Raw genomic sequence first — 18,287 nt, forward strand, 5'->3', positions numbered from 1 at the left:
AAATCTCTCTTATAGTGCATTTAATGTCTGCCAGGCATACGGGATCTTGGAGTAACTGCTCGTTTAAGCGCCAGGTATAACCCGACCCCTGCAGGAGCTAAGCTGCAGTGAAAAGTATACAGGGGCATGGTCTGACCACAGCACAGACCCGATCTCCGTCTTCACTCGCATGTCTAGTAGAGAATGTGATACCAGAAAGAAGTCTATCCTGCTATATAATGTGTGCACTGGAGAGAAGAATGTGTTATCTCTTGACACAGGGTTCAAAACCCTCCAGAAGTCCACCAATCTCATGTCCTGCATAAGTCTCCTGGTCCTCCGTATGTGAGAGAGGGGGTAAGTTGTCCTACCTGAGAAGACATCTATGGATGGATCGAGAGGTAGGTTGAAGTCCCCGCCCAGGACCACAGGAGAGGAGCCAGCAAATTCCTCGAGCTGACGTAGGCACTTTGAATAAAATCTTCCCTGTCACTGGTTTGCGCTATAGATGTTCGCGATCACCATGGTGTGTGACGCCCAGGACACCTGCAGAAAGATAAACCACCCTAACAGGTCAATGAGAGAATTAAGTGTCAGACTTAAAAGACCTGTGGAAGGCAATTGAGACCCCTTTTGACTTGGACAAAGGGTTTGTCCTGTGGAACCATGTGGGAAAATAACCTGTCAGTTTTGGTATGGAATTAGTGCGAAAGTAAGTTTCCTGTAGGAGCAAGACAGACACTTTGTTTATGGCACATATATATTATGTCTCCTTTTTTTCAGGGACTTTCAGTCCTCTCGTATTCAGGGAACAGAACTTTACATCAACCATTAGGATATTTGTGTCGGACTGAGTTATAGTATGATAAGACTAACTATCCCATGCAGAAGGAGAGAGGGGAAAAGAGTGAGGAGGAGAAAGAGAACAGGAAGCAGAAGGGGGTCAGAAAAACACCAGCAGGGGCTAAAGGCCCTGCTTGTTATATGTGCAAAGGATTGGCAGAACAAGCCACCTAATTCGCCGGAGAGGAGGTGGAGAAACTGATTTTTGTTTTGGGGTCTCCCCCACTCCCCCCGCTCCACACCGAACTCACTGTGGGGAAAAAAAGGTACTTTCAAATAATCATGACATTAATGATACGCAATAGCAATAGTAATATTGATAAAATGATGCCTGTCGCCATGTGCTGCTATGTAAATTTCACTAAATAGGTTTAGGCAAGCATATACTGTAAAATTGGCTGTGGTTAGAACAGAATCTATTAACCATATAACTGCTTAACTAAGCATTCTAGGAATCGTCTGTTCTCCAGTTATATATGAAAAATGACTTTAACTGGCTATAAAAACACTATCAGGAGGGTCTATGTTGATAATGAAAATAAGCATAAAACATAGAGCTTTGGTTCTCTTAGGATCTGTTTCTCTGTTACTGATGAGGTATAGGTCCCAATAGAATGGATTTTAGAAATCTGGTCATCTCACAAAGAGGAATCTGTCAGTTCATGGGACTGCCGACTGGACCCGAGGACTTCCACCAGATCTGGAACGGCTAACTGTGAGCCAACCTGGGGCCCCACTGGTAGTTGAGGGGCCCTAGGCCAATCAGGGAGGGTGACCATATGGAGGTCAAAGGTGCTTAAGAGGCCAAATCTCCCAGGCTCCGGAATGATGATGTCTTCCCGTCCTTGCTGGCTATGAGGGAGAAGGGGTATCCCCAGCGATAAGGAATGTCATTTTCTTTGAGACACGAGAGGAGAGGTTTGAGGGCCCTCCTCAGCTGCAAGGTATGCCTGGCCAAATCTGGTAGCAGTATGACCTGGGAGTCCATGAACTGGAAGGGGCTGCTGCTGCCATGATCCTTTCCTTTTCCTTATAGAAATGTACTCTTCAGATTACATCTCTAGGACGGGAATCAGAGGTAGGACGAGGCCCCAAAGCTCTATGAATTCTGTCCAGTCCAATCTTGGTGTGCTTTGGATTTTGCAGGATCTGGGAGAACAACTTTTGGGCTGCTTGGTCTAAGTCCTGGAGGGATACTTTTTCAGAGAGGCCGCGTATATGAATATTGTTTCGACTATTGCGGTTTTCAATATCTTCCATCCATGCAGCCATCTCTTCCAGCCTGGCTGAGTTGCTTAAAATGACCTCTCTGTGTGCCTGCAGCTCTTGCTGTATATTAGCCTGTGAGGTTTTAGCCTCTTTTATTCTAGTGGTGAATTCCTGTTTCAGGGTATGGCTATGTGCGCACGTTGCGTACTAGCCCTGCAGAAATTTCTGCAGCGATCTGAAGAGAACACGTGCGCTTCAAATTGCTGCAGAAAATGTCCGTAGAAAAAAAAAAAAAAAGCCGATCCATGCGCTCTGCCTGCAGCTCCTGCCATAGACAGAGCAGGAGCTGCCGGCAAAGCGCACGGAAGAAGTGACATGTCGCTTCTTGAACACAGCGCTTCGGGCAGCAGCCGAAGCGCTGCGCTCTAAGACGCCACGTGCACACGGCCCTTGCACAATCTCCATAGACTGTGCAGGGGACGCAGAACGCATGCAGTTACGCTGCGCTACAAAGCGCAGCGTAACTGCATGAATTACGCACACGTGCGCATATAGCCTTAGGAGCTCTTTTTTGTAAGAGCGTTCTAGCCTCGATATATACCCCTCCAGGTCAACTGTGGTGGGCAGTGTTTGCAAATGTTTGCTTATCTCAGCCATTGTCAGCTCACCAGTACCTCTAGAATCGCCTCCCCGGGTTTTAGTGCGGGCGCCTGCGGCTGCTGCTGCTGACTGTGTCTCTCCCTGTGAGGTGCGGCCTGCTTCTTCCGTCGGCGCCATCTTGCCACAAGCTTGTCTGGGCGGCAGGGGAGAATCCGGGTTCAGGAAGTGTTCCATGGGATGCTGGATTCCCTTTGCAGCGGTACCGGGTCCGGGGACTTTCTTGGGCTTGCCCATATGTATTAGGCAGGGCAACAGGTGCTGTAAGTCGGCTTTTGGAGTGGGTTTAGGAGAGAGTCCGTGGTCATCGCGTCTCACTCTCGGCCATCAGCAAGCTCCGCCCCCCAGAAATATGTCATAATTTAATAGAAATTCTTTTAATATTTTTTTCCCTTGCAATTAAACCATACAAATGGCCTCAGAAGTGGTACTGTTGACCAATTGTCATCTTTTTAAATTTTCTTTAGAACATTGTCTGGCCACACTTGCTTTATCTTTGTTCTCTCCTAATAGTCATAGTGGCTGACTTAATTATGCATTATAGTGATAACATATAGACCGCGTGTGGGCAATTTTTTTTTCCCAAGGGGACCACATGAAAGACCGTGACTGGTGATTGGTGTGGAGGGCCGAACCAATAGGTTGAATTTCATCTTGCTCAATATTAGTATTCACATTTTAGTTAGAATTAATATTAATATAACAATTCTATGACTTAAACGGAACCTGTCGAAAGCTTCTGTATACAGCATTCTAATATACTGTATGTAAGTCCCCAAGCCGATCTGTATAACCTAAAAAACACATTTTATTATGCTCACCTGTGTGGCGGGCTGGTCCGATGGATATTGCTGGTCTTGATCCGGCACCTCCTCTCTGCTTGCAATCACCGTCCTCTTTCCCTGCTTTGTGTGGATGATGCGTCCTACATCATTCACACAGTGTCATCCATTGAGCTCTTGTGCATGCTCAGTTCTCTCTACCTGCTGGAGGGCAGAGAGAAGTGTGCCAAATTTGACAGACAGTTTCTGCCAGAGGATGCAGTTAGAACTGCAACTACCTCGACGCAAAGTGTGCACATGGCCTGATACTTAGTTGCCTGCGGAGGGTGACACTTTATATGGTTTTGAGCATAGTGGAGCTGAGTTGGCTTTTTTTTTGCTTTGTCCAGTAGCAGTGTTTGGGCATGGAGACTTTCAATGTTTAGTTTGCACTTTCTATGCAAACTGAAACCACAGTGCCTGAGCTGAATTTGAAAACTTTGACCCTGATTAATCAATACTGGCATTTTGCACCCCAATCTTGATAAATAGTCCACTGGAGTAAAATTAATTAACTTGGTGCATCTTTTAGCTGTGGTGCGCCACTGTAACAAATTACTCAAGTCACACACTGAAGTATATTTCTATCGTCAATTATACATTTTCTGGCTGTGTATGTCCTCACACCTAAAAATAATTTTAAATGCAAACATTTTAGGATTGACCTAAAAATGCCAAATATCACAACTTTATTTTATTTTTTGTTTAAATGCGGTTTATGTAAAAAATAAATTTTCAAACAATTTTATGCCAGAATTCTGGGGGAAAAAAAACCCCTGATGAATCAAGTCTTAGGTTCCTAACTATACCGCTAAGAACTCTTAGGCTATGTGCCCACGGGGAAAGTGTCCTGCGGATATATCCGCACGACATTCCGCAGGTGCTCCCAGGAAACAGCACCACAACTTTTGTCTGTTTCCATGCTGCGGAATGTCGTGCGGATATGCTGCGGGCATTCTGCATTGAGGATACAGTGCCATGGCTTCGGCACTGCATCCTCAATGCAGAACAAGTGCTGCCGTGATCGGGGAAGTTTATACTTGCCTCCATCATGCAGCACCTTGCTTTCCGGCGGCCGGGTCACTGTCAGGCAGCGTCTGGTTTCACTGTGCTGGAGGTGGGCGGGCCTGAACTAGCTCCGGCTGTCACATGACCGGAGCTTGTGCAGGCTCCGCCCACCTCTTCCTTCCTGTACCTGGCTGGATCCACCGCGCTGCTGTACACCGGACGGAGAAGTGACTCGGGTCTCTATCAAGGCAGGTAAGTATATGGGACCCTGCGGAGAAATCCGCTACAATAATTGACATGCTGCAGATTTTTCCGCACGATTTACGCTGGGGAAAAATCCGCAGCGTGGGCACAGCATTTCCCAAATGCCATAGAAATGGCTGGGGAGTAGCTGTGCTGCAGATTTTCGGAAAATCCGCGGCTTTTCCGCGAGAAATCCGCGGCAAAATCCGCGCATTTTCCGCAGCGTGGGCACATAGCCTTAATACCACTATCTTTTTGTAACACTTTCCTTGATTGTGCACGGTAACGTTCTCTTAATCTTTTGCACCAAACACCAGACCACTCCAAAAATGATGAATTGAAGGTCCTTAGCCATAAAAAATGTGCTAAGATTCCTCATTAACACTGCCAGTTAGTTTTGCTTTGCATCATATTTGCATTGTTATAACAGCCAAACGGTGCTGTGCTAAAGACCCTTGCGATATTCTGATACTGCAGTAGTTCTTAAATGGCATTTTGTGTTGAATTTGGTGACACTACTTGTAACACTAGCTGTTTAGTTGTATAAATTGATCTTGTTTGGTTTATTACAAACAGCAGAAAGGTTGTAAATATTACTACTAAATTTAATTTTCAATGGTCTAATTTTATTGATTTCAACTCTTTATCTTTTTAAATGACATATTAAAATATATAAATACTGTTTGTTGTATGTGTAATTGGTTGACAAATTAGATGATATATGAAAGTTTGTCTTGCATATGCACTGTCAATTATTACTAACAGTTTATTGAGCGAGTTATGAAATGGCTGATCTACGTGTGGAAGACTGTGATGACTTCAGACATTTTTCCTTGGTGTTTTCCATTTGCCAGCCTCTTTGCCCTTTAGTCAATCACTCCTGGATGTGGAACGTAGCCAGCAGGGAGCAGTCATGATCACCAAACACCTTTTCATAAGAGGAGATGTCAGCAATAGAGCAGTCTTTCTTGAAAGCAACTTGGAGTGGTTGTCGGCTGGAGCTCTAGGAGAAATGATCTGGAAAAGTTTGTTTTTCATTTTTTGCTTCTCCCAGACAAGTGAGTGTTCTTATACTAACATCACCTTCAGGTTCTTCTGCTAGGCGGCATGCCCTTGAGATGGATTAGCTGTGTATCTTTGCTCAAATTTTGAACAAAAAATTTATAGCATAAGGTTGGGTTCCTATCTAGTATAGGAACAGAAATACAAAAAAAAATCCGCAAATAAACCTATGTGTTAGATACCAATGGATTGCTGCAAACCAGATAGACTCTAATGGGGTCTATTATTTTACTGTAATAAAGAGCAACGCTGGTAGCGCAGGTATTTTTTTTTTTTCTTTTTGTCTGATTGTAATAGGCTCCGCTCAAAGCCTATATTGCCAAACAGGAGATCTCATATACATAATAGCAATTTTTCAAGCAAAAACTGACCTACAGTGTACATGTTTAAAATGCTCATGAGAAAATTTCCTCAAACGAATGGCACACTGTTATAATTTTTGTGTTACATGAATATTATTGAGCACAGGGTAATGCATGTTCCTGACTACAGACTCTTCTTACCTGTAAAAGTTAATGATCTATTTGCATTGTAAAGATTCATAGATGTTAGGAAGGATTTTATACATATTTACAGATATATTAGTGTTAGTAATTGTTCATGAAGTGTGGGGACTAGTGATTAGCAGGGGATTCTAAATATTCCTAGAGATGAATTTAAAAAAAGTCATAAATTAGGTGTATACAAATTCAAACATATGTCAAAGTTGCTGCTAAAATTTGCTTTTCTGCTGCTGTGAAAAATGTCTCAAATGTTCTGCACTATACAATACCTTACACTATCCAGCAATATACACTAGTATACGACAAGATTTCAAATGTTTAGCAATTAATAGTTTTCTTTGAGTATTACTCTAGCAATGAATTTATGACTTCAGCACAGTCATATCTAGTAGTTGTAAGTCCTGTATAATGTTTGATTTCATACAAATTTTTCTTGATTCATTAGAATTAAGCAAAATAGACTCCTTTTTATCCTGGAACACAGATGTATTGGTGCTATTGCAGCAGGTGTAGTAATTTTGTAAAGATATCAGAATAGGTAAAATATCCATTCTAAGAAAGACTTCAACAAATTTATTAAGAATGTAAACTAGGTTCATGGCCTGCATAAAATGATGAATTTGGCACTGCTTACTAGATATATTTTCACAGGACTGATTGTATCTCTAGTATTAGTATACAAAAGAGGAATACGGCACTCCAAAATATATGCTGGTGGCGGGATAGGATCCCACTCCCTATCAGTTTATAAGAAGAATCCAGCACTCAAATGGCGGTGAAAAGAGGATCTTTAATTTGTGGCTCAAGTGCCAAACGGAACGTTTTGGTCTATTCTAATCTTTGTCAAACCAAAACAGAGGTATCGAGGCAGACAATGACGAGAACTATGGGCGCTGATAGTGGTAGATAGCAGGATGCTTGGTCTGAGTGAATCAGTGTGTCTGCTGCTCACCCAATCACTGATGCTGGCACAGAGGGGGGTGGCAGGATTATGGCCAGGGAAAGGGGTGAATATTCATTTTGTATTTACATACACTTAACTAGCTGGCACGTGACTAATTTTCAGGGGTTTAAAGCAACACAACTGGACAACATACATCAATAAAAGTTATATCCTGAGAGGGCTGCCCAAGCCCTATTTCAGGATACTTTTAGTAGGATACGCAAAAATTACCTGACAGATTCCCTTTAATGAGCCGGAGTAGCACTCTGGCTTTCAAATAATATATGTCAAGTATATTATGAAGAGATAAAGGGTTAAAGAAGTACCTACAAAAATCTCAATGAGCAGAAGATTTCATGGCAAATTTTGAATTATCAGAATTAGTGATGGCGAACCTGAAGTGTAAAGTTCAGGGTCAGTACCGATTTACCTAGTGTCTGTGCATGGGACCCCAAGGGAAGTCCGTGTTACTGTTTAGGTTCGCCACCTGGATAATTAAAAAAAAAATAAATAAAGGAAAAGGGAAGAAATTAAGGAATAAAGCAGGACCGTTATACTTAACTTCCTTCCCCGCGGCCGTCACACTGCTTCCGGGTACTGCTTCACCTACCCATAGTCAGTCCCAGCATCTGTGATTGGTTGCAGTCAGACCACGCCTCCAGCTTGTGTGACAGCAGTTGTGATTGGTTGGACTCACACACAGTCTGCGACCTTATAGTGGTGTAAAAATAAATAGGCGTAGGGTTCCGCCCATATTGTGATAACCAGCACAGATAAAGCATATGGCTTCAGCCCTGTGCCGTTGGCTTATCTTGACTGTGTATCAAAACAAGAGCAATTTTATGAGGCTTTTTTTTTTTAATTTAAATTATTTAACTACATTTTTTTAAAAACAGATTGTGGTCCCCCCCAATTTTGTTACAAAGCCAAGATAAAGTCTACACCTGGGGTTGGTATTCTCACCCTGAGGTACTTAACTTCCTTCCCCGCGGCCGTCACACTGCTTCCGGGTACTGCTTCACCTACCCATAGTCAGTCCCAGCATCTGTGATTGGTTGCAGTCAGACCACGCCCCCAGCTTGTGTGACAGCAGTTTTGATTGGTTGGAATCACACACAGTCTGCGACCTTATAGTGGTGTAAAAATAAATAGGCGTAGGGTTCCGCCCATATTGTGATAACCAGCACAGATAAAGCATATGGCTTCAGCCCTGTGCCGTTGGCTTATCTTGACTGTGTATCAAAACAAGAGCAATTTTATGAGGCTTTTTTTTTTTAATTTAAATTATTTAACTACATTTTTTTAAAAACAGATTGTGGTCCCCCCCAATTTTGTTACAAAGCCAAGATAAAGTCTACAGCTGGGGTTGGTATTCTCACCCTGAGGAGGCCCATGGTTATTGGACCCCACCAGCCTAAAAATAGAACCCAGAATCTGCCCAGAATTGTCACACCCTTTAGATGCGACAATCCCGGTACTTTTCCCGGCTCATCCCGATTGCCTTGGTGTTGTTGCAATCGGGTTAATATAAAGGATTAATGATGGCTCATAGCTGCCGCTAAGCCTTAGATTAGTAATGGGTAGGGTCTATGTGACTCCCCCCCCCCCCCCCCCCCCCCCCCATTACTAATCCTGTAATTGAAGAGAAATAAACACAAACACTGAAAAAATCCTTTATTTGAAAAAAAATACAAAAAAACACCCTTTTCAATTTATTAATGCACCAAACACCCAGATCCACTGTAATCCACACGAGGTCCTATGATGATCCCGGCCCTGCTACGTACTGAAGTCTCAGTATGTGGACATATTACACACATGACCGCCCACTGCAGCTTCAGGCAGAAACTGATTGAGCCGCAGCTGTGAGTGGTGATGTCACTGAGTTTGTGCGCTCACAGCTGGACGTTCCCACGGTATTCCACCTGTGACCGCAGGTAAACTTACCTCAGGTGAACTCCTTGAACTCAGTGACCTCCCCTCAGGTAACTCAATTACTCAATGAGACCTGCATCTCCTGGCAGAAAAGTGTGGGGGGTTTTTTGCTAGGAGATGCAGCAGATTTGGGGCTGAAATGTATATACCAAATTCCTGCACCAAATCTGCATCTTCTGACAGAAAATCGCATAAAGAACGCATAATCTTCAGCATGCGCATCACAATATTTAGATTTGCCATCAGCAGGGCAGGGAGAAGATAGGAGGCGCTGGACAGAGACCAGCAATGCCCATAGAAATCCACCACCGTGCAGGTGAGTATAATAAAAGCTTTTTTTTGTTTGTTTTGTTATACAGAACGTCCTAGGCACTTTTACAGTGTGTCCACCCATATTCTGTCCACCGCCATTAACTTGAGAACGGCTGCAGCTATAGGCATAGAAATGGTGTCTAGGTATAGTAAAGTAGCCATACCCTACGCAATGAAACTACCTATAGCACCACCTGGTGGCAAACAACGGAGTTAGCATTTTTATCTCGAACACAGAACAAGATTGAGAAAAAAAGTGAATTACAAAGTTGTAAGGCATCATCAATTCAATATGAATCGACACCTTGCTTACAGAAATGCTATGATTAGAACGTGTAAAACTCACAAGGCTGCGGACGTGAAGCGATACCTCATGGAGACCTTCCTATAAGTCATTGGTTATGGTGGCTGCGTAGAATGGCCTCCACACTCAACTGACCTGACCTGACACAACGTGCAGCAAGATACAGTATGCTGTCCCGAGTCCAGATGTGCATTGCACCTGACGGTGGCCACTTTGAGCATCAAAGTTAAATGACCACCATAAGCGTGACCAGCATTCAATGTTTTTTTTTGGGGGGGGGGGGGGGGGTCATGGGTTTCATATCATAGCATTTCTGTATGCAAGATGTCGATTCGTATTGAATTGATGGTGCCCTACAATTTTTTAATTCCCTTTTTTTCTCTATCTCGTTCCGTTTTCAAGATAAAAATGCTAACGCCGTTGTTTTCCACCAGGTGGCGCAATAGGTGGTTTCATTGCGTAGCGCATGGCTACTTTACTATACCTAGACACCACTTCTATGCCTATAGCAGCCGCCGTTCTCAAGTTAATAGCGGTGGACAGAATCTGGCTGGACACACTGTATACATTATTCTACAATACAGCAAGGACTTGCTGGTGGTGGCCGCAGCTTATCTGGGTCATATCAGGTGACAGGTTCCTTTTAACACATTCATTCTATGAGCTGGCATAAATTACAAAAGTGCCATATTTATGAAGCCATTTTATCTAAAGCACATTCGTAAATGTAACTCATTGTGGGAGATTTATTATATTACAACCTTAATATGAGAGTTGATAAAGTCGTGAGATTGAGAAATTCTTGTTTTGAGATTGACAAATTTTAGTTTTCATAAATTTGCTGCTTCATCGTTTTTAGATCTTTTTAGTTAGATTTCTATGACTACTGAAGTACAATTATAAGCATTTCATAAGTTTTTACACTTCTATTGACAAATCATGCATATGCAAGGACTCCATATTTAGTGTTGTCCTTTACGTTTCAACACTTCTGTATATCAGCTTCTAAGCCAAATCCTCACAGATGGCAACACATCTTTGTCAAATCAGTATTTGTAGTGTATCCCAATTTCTGTTTTTGTTTTTCAGGGGTTTTTTTTAGGCTTGACTGCAGGTTCTCTTTGGGATTGAGATCTAAGGAGTTTCCTGGCCACAGACCCAAAGTTTTAATATTTTGTTCATCAAGACTTTTGCCTTGTATTGTGCTCCATCATGCTGGAAAAGTATTTTATTCTAGCAAATTTCTCCTCGATCATTGGAAGAAGTTGCTCTTAAATGACATCATTCTTTTTTCATGAAATTATTCTTAGGCATAATTGTGAATTAACCCACTCCCATTAGATGAAAAGCAAGCCCACATGTATATAGTCTCAGGATGCTAAATTCTGTGAGAATTATCTTTTCTTCGCAATCATTTTTCTAGATGTGCCAGTCTGAAGGGGGCGTCATCAAAGAAAATAACTTTACCCCAGTCCTCTGCAGTCCAATCCCTGTGTTTATTACAGAATGTCAGTGTATCATTGATGTTTTTCTCTAGATAGCCTTCAAAAGTCTTTTCTTGACTGTGCATGCCAATGCACTGAAACCTTTCCTGAGCAGTCTCTGCACTTGTGTTGAACGTATTCTGTAGATGAGTGCTCCATAGGGCACTTCCTGAAGCCATAGTCACAGAAATTGAACTCCCTTTTGTAGTTCTTGATCTCATAAATGGTTGATTTAATGGTAATCTATAGCCAGCTTTACACCTTACAATTAGGTGTGCGATCTCGTATGCGATGTGACACGCCCAGGTCGCATATGCGATTTAATGAGATTGCACGTAGGTCGTTTATTTGCTGTCACACGTGCGTTAGTAGTCTTTTTGTAATTGATCAATATTGTGTGCGATCTTTTAGATCATGTGTTTTCTGACGTATGCATTGTGCACTTTTTTTTTTTTTAAATTAAATTACAACCATCAATTGACGCAATTGTTATTTTTTTGTTTTATAAAATACACCAGAACTATGTGCGTTGCATTCAAGACTATTAAAGGCTTGCAATGCATGTTTAATCTGGCAACCCACTATAAAAATATCGCACGTGCGTTAAAATTGCAAATTGTTTTTTTTGTTGTTTTTTTTTTCCCTTTAATGTCATTCTTGTTTTTGTAACTTGCTAGGTAATGGCTTGATTTTAATAATGTTTATGAATCATGGCAGTGTTTCAAGGCATTGCAGGATGCCATTTAAAGAGAGATTAAGCCATAACGCAAGTGCGATTATTAAAATGTATGGGGATGGCCGTAAAAACTTGACGTTCAACAACACACCCGCACAGCTTCTGACGTATAAAAGTTGGATTTGCAAAACCGTATGATGGTTGTCACACGTTTCAATTGACTATGTTCGTACAACAAAACGTCCAATTTGAGGAATAAACGACGTGTATGCGATCACCGTATTTGCGTTCAATCTTGATCGCACATAGGTGTCACACGCAAATACGTCACGAACGATGCCGGATGTGCGTCACTTACAACTTGACCCCGACGACTGATTGAAAGATCTATTGAACAGCGGGCTTTAAGGCCCCGTCACACTAAGCAACATCGCTAGCAACATCGCTGCTAACGAACAACTTTTGTGACGTAGCAGCAATGTTGCTAGTGATGTCGCTGTGTGTGACATCCAGCAACAACCTGGCCCCTGCTGTGAGGTCGTTGGTTGTTGCTGAATGTCCTGGGCCATTTTTTAGTTGTTGCTGTCCCGCTGTGAAGCACACATCGCTGTGTGTGACAGCGAGAGAGCAACATCTAAATGTGCAGGCAGCAGGAGCCGGCTTCTGCGGAGGCTGGTAACCACAGTAAACATCGGGTAACCAAGAAGCCCTGCCCTTGGTTACCCGATATTTACCTTCGTTACCAGCCTCCGCCGCTCTCACTGTCAGTGCCGGCTCCTGCTCTGTGCACATGTAGCTGCAGGACACATCGGGTTAATTAACCCGATGTGTGCTGTAGCTAGGAGAGCAGGGAGCCAGCGCTAAGCATTGTGCGCTGCTCCCTGCTCTGTGCACATGTAGCTGCAGGACACATCGGGTTAATTAACCCGATGTGTGCTGTAACTAGGAGAGCAGGGATCCAGCGCTCAGTGTGCGCTGCTCCCTGCTCTCTGCACATGTAGCTCCGTGCGCTGGTAACCAAGGTAAATATCGGGTTGGTTACCCGATATTTACCTTAGTTACCAAGCGCAGCATCTTCCACGCGGCGCTGGTCGCTGGTTGCTGGTGAGCTCACCAGCAACTCGTGTAGCGACGCTCCAGCGATCCCTGCCAGGTCAGGTTGCTGGTGGGATCGCTGGAGCGTCGCAGTGTGACATCTCACCAGCAACCTCCTAGCAACTTACCAGCGATCCCTATCGTTGTTGGGATCGCTGGTAAGTTGCTTAGTGTGACTGGACCTTTACAAGCAGCCGTGTCCTTGCTTGTAAAGCCCTTTTCATGCAATGCAATGATGGCTGCATGTGTTTCCTTGGAGGTAACTATACATAGCAGAAAAGACAATTGAGAAACTGTGGTTTGGGTTTTTTTTGTCATTAAACCTGTATCCTGATTAATCCTGCCCAAACCGTGGACATTATGAATCAGACCCTGATAACAGCCAGGCATATGTTTCTCTGAAACACTCCAACCATGGCCAGCTAATGCTTGCGACACAGTAGGCGATTGACAGGTCTGTATTATTGAAGAGACCTGTCAATAATTTCATGTAGTGCTGGGAGAAGCCTGCTGAGGATGGCGCTGTACTAGACTAATTTCTTGCTATGGTCCCCAATCACAGCATTTCAGAGAAAAATATCTGCAGGCTCTGAGTCATGCTGACCCTTTAAGATAATTTTCATGGCAAAGAAATGACTTTGCAGGTTTTTGGAATTTATCTGATCACTCTTTAAAAGAATTTAGAGTTAATGCACATTGTCACTATAAAAACAGAAGCAGAAAACTTTGAAAACCAGTCTCAAACCTTTGTCCATGATGGCAACCTGGCAAGCAGAAGATGCACTAAATGTACCACTGAGACTGGATATATATAGATATCAAAGGTCTAGCTAACCATATTAGACACTTTGATTCCTTACTAGAGAGTAGTGGACCCGTGGAAGTTCTGGCCCTGCTGATTCAGTCAGACTCTAGAAAAAATTTGGTTCTGGACCCGGATTTGACCATAACTTCATTTGAAATCAATGATTGGCAGATTGGCTCTCCGCCCACATGCAGCCAATCATAAAAAGAAGACTTCCGGGGGAGGGAGGGCAGGGTTTTTTCTTTTTCTACACACTACACCTGATCACACTGATTTTACCCCAATGCAAGCCATTCAAACACTGCATGGGGCTCGCATTGGGCCGAACACTGACCATACCCCCCCAAGCACAGCAATGCTCACTCAATTTTTTTCCATACGTTAGGCTGTGTGCACACGTTGCGTTTTTTTCATGCGTTTCCGCAGCGTTTTGAGCTGCAGCGTTTTAATGCAAAATTGCATGCGTTTTGATTTCCAAGCAAAGTCTGTGGAAATTTGGGTTTTCTTGTGCGCACAATGCTTTTATAAATGCAGCATTTTAGGTGCCTAAAATTTGTCAAAATCTCTGCGTTTGAAGAAGAGAAGCAATATGTCAATTGTTTTTGCCATTTTGGCAGCGTTTTACTAACATTGAAGTCAATGCAATGAGAATTATCAAAACAGATCCAAAATAAAAATTCAAGCGTTTTACATGCTTTTTTGATGCTAAACGCATGGTTTTTTGACAATTTAAGCATGCGTTTTTGGCATTATAGTGAGGTCAAGAGGTTTCCTTTTGCCCTCACATGCAGCCCGACTTTAAAAAAAAAAAAAAGTCAAACAATAAGATTTTATTTTTAACATAAATATTAAATCTCAATAATCTTTTTACTAAAATTATCATTATAATGTTTGATTGAAAGGATGGGGGGTTTTTTCCATTTTTTTTTCCTAGTGTTTGAATGTGCAAACTTTATTTAGTAGTTTCTTTGTATTGAAAACGCATCCCAATTTAGGCACTGAAAAAGCATGTAAAACGCGGTCAAAACGGGGCAAAAACGCATGCATTTTTCCTGCGTTTTTGTGGTCACAAAGAAATTTGACGTTGACAAATTCTGCCAGAGAATGCGTTTTTAACTGTAAGGTACAGAACACAACGTGTGCACATAGCCTAACGCTGTGTTGATACAAGCACAGAACTTTAAAGTTTGGGTCCACTCATCTCTATTCCTTACACCATGTGTTGGTTGGCTGACCCATATTTCATGCATATTAAGTCATGTCCCCTCTTCTTGACACTTTTAAACTGTCTAAAAGACTTCTTAAATTTGGTAAATGCCTTAGTAAAGCTTCCATGCTCTGTCCTAACGATACATACCAGTTTCATGAATTGCCACTACAAATTTAAATAGATTGATAGTAAAATACAATTCAGCACATACAGTAGCACAAATACATCTCAGTACAGTACGTGAGGGCAAACTCACATAGTTTTGAGCATGTGGATTTCCAAATTTACCTCCAGTCAGTGAATTGGGGAGAGGTCTGGTGGTATTAAGAGACTTCCATACACATTAGATAATTAGGTAGTCACACTGAAATAATTGTTTAATGCTAACTTTGTTATTTAGAAGTTAGATTTGACGTCACAGCAAAGTTTAGACATGTATTTTAAACTCATTTCCTTGAAATGTATAGACTACATTGAGTCTGTGCCGTGATGTAATGGCTTGTTTTTTCCATCAATCCTCCCTGTAAACAGCATATACAACAGTTTTTTGTTCAGTTAGTGTGGAATGCAGCAACAACTATTACTATCTACGCAGGAGAATTTCATACTAGGCATGCAATCTACATTCTGTTGATTTGTGGTTATTTTCCAAAAATAAAGAGATATACCTAGAAAGGAAAATATATATATATATATATATATATATATATATATATGCTTATGTCGCTGTCAACTATATAAAGAACCAAAGAGAAAGGCAAGGAGATGTAGCCTCAATATATTAGTAATGTATTTATTATATTTTGTTTATGTAGCGCCATCATATTCCACATCAATTTACATACACCATTATCACTGTCCCAAATGGGACTCACAATCTAAATTCCTTATCAGGAGTGTGGAAGGGAAATGGGGAATCCAAAGTAAACCCACTCAAACATGGGGAGAATATACAAACTTTTTGCAGATATTGTCCTTGGTGGGATTTGAACCCAGGACCTCAGCGCTACAAAGCAACAGTCCTCACAGTAAAGAGTGATATAAAAGGTGGGATGTCTGTCCTGTATGTCAATGCACTTATATAGTGCTGGGCAGCCCGTCTGATCTAATAGAAGGGCGTCATCAATAGGCCGTAAGCCAGACACTCTGCACTGCACGTACCTGTGTGACTGGTGCCCTATGTAAAACCTCATTAGTGTGAATGTTTAATACCAGCAACCACTCCCTCCATGAGTTGGTAGTTTGTGAGTGGCTGTCTCATTGGTATTTTGCACCTGTGTTACCCATACCTTTATGACAGGGGGGCCCGCTGCATACTGCGAGTGAATTTGCCATTTTGACTTATGTTGGGTGGTGGCTTTTTTCTGGTGAGATTTTTTTGTTTTTTTTCTTTGAATTTATGTAATTTTCTGTGAATTGTTTTTAATATCTTCCAGACCAGCAGCACAGCAGATTTATTCATATGTACCTTTTCACTATACTATTAATTTTACGACGATGAGATAAGCACTTCTGATATTGTTTGGGGGGGATTATTTTACGGCGTACATTGTGTGGTAAAAATTACTTGGCATAATTTGTAAAACTTTTTTTTTATACTTTCACTGTATTTATTACCCCGATTAAAGGACTTCAACATGCAATCATCTGATCACTTGTACTATACACAGGAATACCACACTTTTGCTATCTTTAGTAAAACCTCAGTCTCCTTTGAAGCCCGGCCACAGGCTCTTAAGTGGCAGGCATTGAGGTCTTCCACAGATCCCTTGCAATCGCATCACGGGAACGCCAATGGGCGTATAGAATGCCACACCGCCCATGTCTGTGCACTGCGCGGTCACAGGACCTCTGCTTCATCCACAGCTACTAAAGCCAGTTTCTGGCTGTAACACAGATATTACCTCCCAGGTATGGGTCAAGCTCACCCTATGAGCCCATTCCACACCACTATAAAAAAGGAGAGAGAAAGCTACACAGAAAAAGGTAGTGCGCATCAATTATCAAAGAAAATTGAATTTATTAGAAAAATGTGTACCATAAACTATGATAATAAGAATTCAAAAAACACATTGAGTATGTCAAAAGGGGATGGATTTCATAATCCACAGAAAATAAATCATATAATCATAAATAATATAATAAAACCACCCTGGTAGATGATAATTGGCAGAGATGTAAAAAACGTGGGTCTTGGGCTATGTGCGCACTTACCGGATTTTGCCGCGGATTTTCCGCGGATTTGCTGCATGTTTCGCTGCAGAAAATGTTCATAACATCTCTGCAGTGAATCACCAGCAAATCCTATGGAGAAAAAAAATCCTGTGCGCACTAGGCAGAATTTGACAGCTGCATGTTTTGCTGCGGAAATCCCGCAGCAAAAACAAGTGCATGTCACTTCTTTTCCGCAGGTAGCTGCGGGTTTTCCCTAATCTAATGTAAAAATCACGCAGGGAACAGCTTGCGGAAAAACCGCACCAAATCCGCACCAATTCCGCAACAAAACGTGACAATCCGCATGCGGATTTGGGTGCGGATTTGATGCGGATTTTTCCCGCAGGTGATAAGATCTTTGAGAGCCTGCGGAATTTACGCAAGGAAATTTCATTTCCCAGTGCGCACATAGCCTTAATGTTGAAACCAAAGATATGCAGCAAACCAATGTATTAATAAGGTTGTAATATGAATAAATGCAGCCTAATATATAGGAAAAAACCAATTAGTAAACAATGAGGTTGCCAAGTTAACAAAAAATGAGTAATATAGAATAAGTACAATTACACCAGAGAGGTTATGCCGGCGGCTATGCTTGAGATGCAAAATCACCCAAAGACCCAACACTCTACAGAAAGCTCAATGAAATGTCAACTGACACTGGTGTAACTCAATGAAGAATGCCGAACATTGTTGTATAACATCATTACAGCTTAATTTCTTTTGTTACAAACAGAAGCCATAACACCAGTGTGGATAAAGCTTATCTTTTGATATGCCATACAGTATGCGAAAGATGTTTCTTGTTGGTGGTTGTTAGTTGCTTACCAATTTGTCTACAAGTATTTACATCTATTTTGTTAGTTGTTTTTGTTAATGGGAGATTAATTAGAGCACACAAAACATTTATTTTTCATTATGATTTGAGTAAAGACTAGAGACAAGCGAACCTGATGTTCGATATTTGGAGTTCGGGTTCGGAAA

At 41.9% G+C, this 18,287-nt stretch overlaps 1 protein-coding gene across 1 annotated transcript in view; it reads left to right on the forward strand.

Annotated features, from left to right (window-relative positions):
* The first annotated feature begins 5,706 nt into the window (after positions 1–5,706).
* The window catches only part of MELTF (melanotransferrin), a 127,517-nt gene continuing 114,936 nt past the window's right edge, over positions 5,707–18,287 (forward strand). Inside the window, exon 1 of the mRNA XM_075338530.1 lies at positions 5,707–5,818. Within this exon, the coding sequence (XP_075194645.1) occupies positions 5,773–5,818 (46 nt within the window). The 5' untranslated portion in view covers positions 5,707–5,772. The remainder of the gene's footprint in view (positions 5,819–18,287) is intronic.

This window comes from Anomaloglossus baeobatrachus, chromosome 3, assembly GCF_048569485.1.
Source record: "Anomaloglossus baeobatrachus isolate aAnoBae1 chromosome 3, aAnoBae1.hap1, whole genome shotgun sequence".
Classification (NCBI taxonomy): Eukaryota; Metazoa; Chordata; class Amphibia; order Anura; family Aromobatidae; genus Anomaloglossus; species Anomaloglossus baeobatrachus.